The following is a 6000-nucleotide window of genomic DNA, read 5'->3' as shown; positions in this document are numbered from 1 at the left end:
ATATTCCCTTTTCTCTCAAAAGCGTTTGTTAAAGCACGGCCGGACTGGAGTACGCGACGGGAGAGCGCGCGCGTACTCCAGTCCGGCCGTGGTTAAAGCTACCGTAGTTTTTAGACCTGATAAGGCTAGTACTATACTAGTTTTCTCTTTTTTATTCTTTTGCAACTCATACTGACCCTAAATGTGCGCAGAGTTTAGAAATAGTGATACCGGGAGGCGAGTATCGTAGGGGGAGTAGGAGGAGGAGGAGGAGCAATAACTCAATCCGCCCACCGGACAATTCCCAACAGGAAAAATCATTCTTCCCCGTCGGCGCTCCCTGTCGGCCCTAATCTGTGAGAAGAAACTTTTTTGTCTAGTCATGACGTCAGTTCTTTCAGCGAAACTTTAATATGCCGTCTCACTTCTCTTTGACGTCCAACCACTGCTGTGGAATTGGCGTCGTAAGATCGGAGCGCATCATTCGTGGTCCCAGTTATATTTCGACCTGCAGTGAAGATTGCTACTCTTCAAATTGCCTACCTCTGGTTTCGCTACCAACAACGAAAAAAATACATTCTCAAATGCTCCGTTGTGCGCGGCCAGTGCAAAAGATTACATGCCAATGTGACGTGTGGGTGCGCACATGTAACTGAAACTGGCCTGATGCAAAGTCCATTCACTGTCTTGGGTCGGGTTTCCTTACTACAAGATACGACTTTCATCTCGACTTGTGGGCGACAAGGGCCAAATTTGTAGGCGTAGCCCCTTGCATGGGCGCAGCCATTAAAGCAATCTACGCTTGAAGGAGACACGTGATATTAAATGGAATTATTTGGTGGACCATTTTTGCAGCTCCCGTACCGCCGCATGTATTTGTCTCGACCAGGCTTATGTATTATCCATGAAAGTGGTCGGGATTTTTTAAGTTTAGTCTACTATTTTTTTTACAGGGCTTTACCCGTCAACAGCTCACATCGACGAGAAAATGAAAAAAATTATCTATAGGAGTATTCGTCGCGCCAGGGCGGTGTTTTATATAGAGACATTTTAGATTTTGTCACTTTATTATAGGTATCTCATTACTCTTTTATTACGTTTTGTAATATCGCTCTTAAAGATTTACTTGCGCCAGATATTTTAGCTCACGCTTTTATAGCTTTTAAACGCGTCAGCTTTCCCGGTTCTGCATTTCTGTGCAAACGCCGGTCGTTACACGAATGGTTCTGTGCAGCGACAGGCGAAGAAGGCTTCAACCAGCCGACGCCGCTCAGTTGAATCTTCATTCCTCGCGAGGAATTCACTCTTCAAGGACAGCGAAACGACCGTGCTGAACGAGCGTCCCACACAGGGCGTTCGGACACGAGCTGGTTTCGTCGCCATGGCAACGGCCGGGGTCCGGCAGAAGATCTCAGCGCACCAACCAAAACCCCGCGCCGAGTGCATGTGCAGTGCGTGCACCGGAGCTCCGTGAGCGAAGGGGAGAGGGGGAGGGGGAGCATCTTCTCGCCAGCTTCCTCCGCTGTGATGCACGGCCGAAGACCATTGTGGCGGAGTTCTTCATGGTCGAAGGAGAGTCTTTTTGCCCCAGAGTTTACTCGATTAACTGAGCGATGACCGTGCGACGGGTAGTTATTAACGTCGCTGTAGGCCAACCGCCTACCTCGCCGAGGAAGAAACGCCGATCGTCTAAGAAGCGCGATCGCAAGAGCCGCGTCAAGAGCAAGACATCAACAGGTGAGTACGCCGTTGTCTTATGTCGATGGGCGGCTGGTTAGGCCTACCTTCTTCTCGGCCCCGGTTCTACCTCGACCTTGGCGCTTGACCTTGGCGCTCCAGGAAAGGCGTCCTTGCGTACTACGACGTTACAAGTAACTGATTTTGTGTCCGTGAGTGATGTATCACGGACGCGAGGCGTTTCGGTTCCGGTTTCGGTGAATTCTCGCAGGTCGACTGGCTCAGTGGAACAGATGATGGCCATGTGTTCGACCGGGCTGCTTGGCGCCATGTTGGACACCGGGCTTTCTTCCTCTAGCGATGCGGAGGCTGAAGTCTGTGCAATGCCGGGCGGCATTTTGAAAAGACGTGTTGTAGGAGTGAGAAATGATCTCGCTTTCTTTTTTGTTTTGTATTCTGGAGTCCTGTGAGCGTGGGCTGTCCGACGATAATACGGGGCGACGGCCCGCCAGCATCAAAAGTCTGCGGCTCGATTTCTCTCTCTTTTTTTTTTTTCGTCGGCCGCCATCCGGCCATAGAATCGGCGGCCGTGATGGCGGTGTGGTGCTCGAGACTATGTTGCGCCACGGGGTTCTTCGGCCCGTGGTCAATCCGAGTGGCACCAGCGCGTGTTTAGTGCTTCCGTTTGCTTTGCTGAAATATGAAAGCGGACTAATTGGTTTCCGCGTGCTTTCTAACTTGTTTCTTTTTAAATTTGTCAATGCGGTATTGCTGCCTAGTCGGTTTTGGCGCCCCGATGGGCATGGCCGTACTCATTGGCAATTTTCAGCTGGCAATTTTCAGCTGGCGATAATAAAACGACCAGGTGTGAAGTTGCTCTTATAGGCTCGCAAAAGTGTCCGTCAAGAAACTGGGCGGTTTTATTATGGCCTTTGATTGCGAAATAGCAGGTGACCTTGAATGACCCCGGCGCGCGCACGGAGGGCAAAAAACCCAAGGAAGTGCAGAAAAAAAAAAGCAGCCGTGTATACGAAATGAATTATGATTACCAAAGTTTTTAATAATTGATTAGTGATTGATAAACGCTTAGTTCGGTGGATTAGGGGCGCAGGACGGGGTAATAGATTCTATTACAGTGAATAGGGTGGATTAATTAGTAGTGATTGATTGTAAGGACTTGCAATGTGGGAACGAAGTTGGTCAAAATTTAGATACCAATAATATGGATTAGGATGGCTTTAGGAGAACAGTTAAACCTCGTCATAACGAACACTGGTATTGCGAATTATCGGCTATAGCGAACTAAATAGAAACTTTGGTTGGTCACGCTTTCTTTGAATACCACTAATTCTTGTATAACAAAACTGAATCCGTGAGAGCCGCACGCGATATCGAATATAACGCAGAAATATTTGACCAGGCGTCCGAGAAGATACTTTAAAAATATTTAAAAGGGGTTTACCTCCGTTGTTAGACTTGCCGCACACAAGACACACCGCGAACACTGGTCCAGCGTCGGGATTGCGTCCGAGGTCTGAGCAGTGTTGTACACTTTCCTCTAAAATAGGAACGAAAGCTCGTTCCTCGTTTCTTCCCAATTTTGAAATGAGTTCCCGTCACAAGTTCCTTTAATGCGAAAGGAACGCGTTCCAGTTCCACTTCGAAAATTGGAACGTGTCGTTACATTAACGTTACGATAAGGTTTTTAAATTGGAATATAGTTTCGGATAATCCTGGGGCGAAATTAAGTGAGAAATTTAAAACTCACATCGAACTACGTATATTATTCGAATATTAACACCGCCGGCAGCAGATTATACGGAGATAAAAAAAAATGGGGTTCGGTCGGCACCAGAATCCCGGGACGCTCGCCGCCGAGTCTGTACACAAAGCAGCCGCGTCGGCGGATTGCCTCGAAAGCGCGTCATCCCTATTTCATATTTGCCGCGCTTTCGAGGCGCTTTTTCAAAGAAAGTGCTACGAGTTGTGCCGCGCCTTCGCCAGATGGCGCCACGGGTCCCGCGACCGAAAGAAGACGCAGTGAAACATCCCCCTCGCGAGGGGCACGATCAAATGCAGAGCATTTCCGGGGGCGCACGACGTTAAGTAGTTTGCGTTACGTTAATGTTGTTGCACTTGTGGCAACTGCTGATGAGAGAGCGCTCGTCAGATGTAATTTGAATGAGTCAACGATATAAGGCTAGTTCATAGCGTCCCATTCTGTGTCGGCTTTGTGGCGCAGTGGGTAGAGCACCGTGTACATTGCGTTCCGCCCGCAGGGTCGAGGGATCGAAACCGGGCGCCGGATAGTATTTTTTTTTATATAGTAGAGAGGGGTGCGGTGCGGACTACGGACGTCAACGCGGGTGACATCGTAAGTTACTGAAATGCTCTGCATTTAAAAACAACCATCGTCCGAAACCACGTAAGTGTGAAGGTCATTTGTTTGTAGACACTGTGGGAAACTTCATCCTTCTCTGTGCTGCGAGTAGCCACCAGACGGAGATCACATCTGTCATCAAATAAGTAAGGACGCAGGCCTCTTTTGCCAAGTGACCTTTTTTGTGTAGTAATTTCACGTACTCATGTTCCGGATCTTTTAGCTTGAAATGCAAGAATAAGAAAGGTAAGGGTTACCTTGTTTATAGTGGATTCGAGGCCTCAAAAATATATGTTTGTAACAAGTAGTTTTGCGGGAGCCACATTATCGTTTTGTTAACGCCGATTTTTACCTTTCCAGTTATAACGAATATCGGATATAACGAACTAACCTGCTGTCCTGATACTACTTTGTTAAAACGAGGTTCAACGGTATTAAGGCAGGATTAGGACGTAATAAGGTCGGATTTTCACAAAGTGGAAGTACAGAAGACTAAGGTGAATTAAGGCAGATTAAGATGGATTAAACGGCTTAAGATATGTTAACGCTCTAAAGCAGCGTGGCTGCTGGGTAGGTATGATGACAGGTATATAAGATGTGCCCGTCACAATAGTACACCAAGCTTTAGCCTTCAAAGCGCGTACGCAGACGTACTTGCTCCGTGAAATTTTCTGCTGCGCTGAGATTGCTTGCGCAAGCATGAAGTGGCATGCATCTCCACAGGTGGTCGGCGAGCCCCTGCCCCCGTCCCGAGGGATCCCTACGAACCCGCCAAGCGCAAGGAAAAATGCGTCGCCGCGAAATCCCAGACGGCATGCGAAGTCAAGCTGGAATCGTACGTCAAGGTGAGAGGGCTGCCCTGCGGGGCGCTGGCGATGGAATGAAGCCTCGTCATGGGCTTACTCTGGAGGCCAATATTGGCACTCACTTCCACACTCTTCTAACGCGCACGCCCAGTGATTGATTGAGGCGAACTCCCTTTAGGTTTCATTGCGGGATTAATACAAGCTCGATTAAGCCAGAGTAAGGGAATTCTTATGCGTTAAGTTTATTATGTGTAGAGGGCCGTAAGGCGAATAAGTGTTGAGGTGAATCTAGAAGGTTAAGATAAATTAAAGGGGATTGCGACGAATTTAGGTATGTAGGATGCAATAAAATACACAAGGATTGAAAAAATTCCCCCGCACCTCCCCGAAGGGAATCGTGCAGAAATGCGAATGCATTGGGTGCACGGATGAGTGTGTTGCGAGTAATGGCGTAATTAATGATGAGAGTGTGAACGTAATCATTTATTCATCAGCACCTGTTTGTGTTATCGTTGTACCTGACGGCCACAATCACTGCCTTGTGATCGCTAAAGTGCACGGTCAAAGGGTCTTTGAGAAGCATACGCGCGTCACAGTTTCGCGTAAAGACCAGATCAATGCAACTCCCGTGAATGGTAGTGGGGCACGTGTCGAAGCCGGCAGAGAGACAATGCATAGAGTGCCTGGTCTGCATGTACTCGACCAGCCACTCGCCACTCTTCTTGCGCACGTCAACGTTGAAGTCGCCAACCAAGACTATGGGGTCAGAGGGTTTGGAGCACACGCGCACACTTTCCATAGCCGCGTCCAGCTGCGCGGCAACGGCGTCTCGAGCGAGGTTGGGAGCGAGGTACACGGTCACCACAAAGACTCCGTCTCCGGTGTAGGCAAGGGTGTACAAGTCCTTGTACGGAGACGTGTCTCGAACGGGAGACGTGGCAACGGCGTGCGATATCAAGTTCCCATACACGTTAGACACGAGACTAACACCGCAGTACTGGAGTAGCGCGGAGAGATAACACCTGCGGGCGCACGCCGACGGAGCACGACAACCCCCGACTAAGAAATGAATTCGCATTTACGACGACGACGACGACGACGACGAAGGCAGAACTACGAGGCGCGCGCTCACGTGCGCTCGCACTGGAGGAATGCAGG

At 49.0% G+C, this 6000-nt stretch overlaps 1 protein-coding gene across 1 annotated transcript in view; it reads left to right on the top strand.

Moving 5' to 3' along the window:
- The first annotated feature begins 1425 nt into the window (after positions 1–1425).
- LOC144169024 (uncharacterized) overlaps positions 1426–6000 on the top strand; it is a 35751-nt gene continuing 31176 nt past the window's right edge. The window contains exons 1-2 of the mRNA XM_077698019.1: positions 1426–1716; positions 4760–4881. Of these exons, the coding sequence (XP_077554145.1) occupies positions 1593–1716; positions 4760–4881 (246 nt within the window). The 5' untranslated portion in view covers positions 1426–1592. The remainder of the gene's footprint in view (positions 1717–4759; positions 4882–6000) is intronic.

The sequence above is a fragment of the Haemaphysalis longicornis genome, unplaced genomic scaffold, assembly GCF_048455015.1.
Source record: "Haemaphysalis longicornis isolate Haplotype H1 unplaced genomic scaffold, Haemaphysalis longicornis Haplotype H1 scaffold_2, whole genome shotgun sequence".
Lineage (NCBI taxonomy): Eukaryota > Metazoa > Arthropoda > Arachnida > Ixodida > Ixodidae > Haemaphysalis > Haemaphysalis longicornis.
Note: the sequence above shows the minus strand (reverse complement) of the source record. Positions and strands in the feature narration are given on the sequence as shown.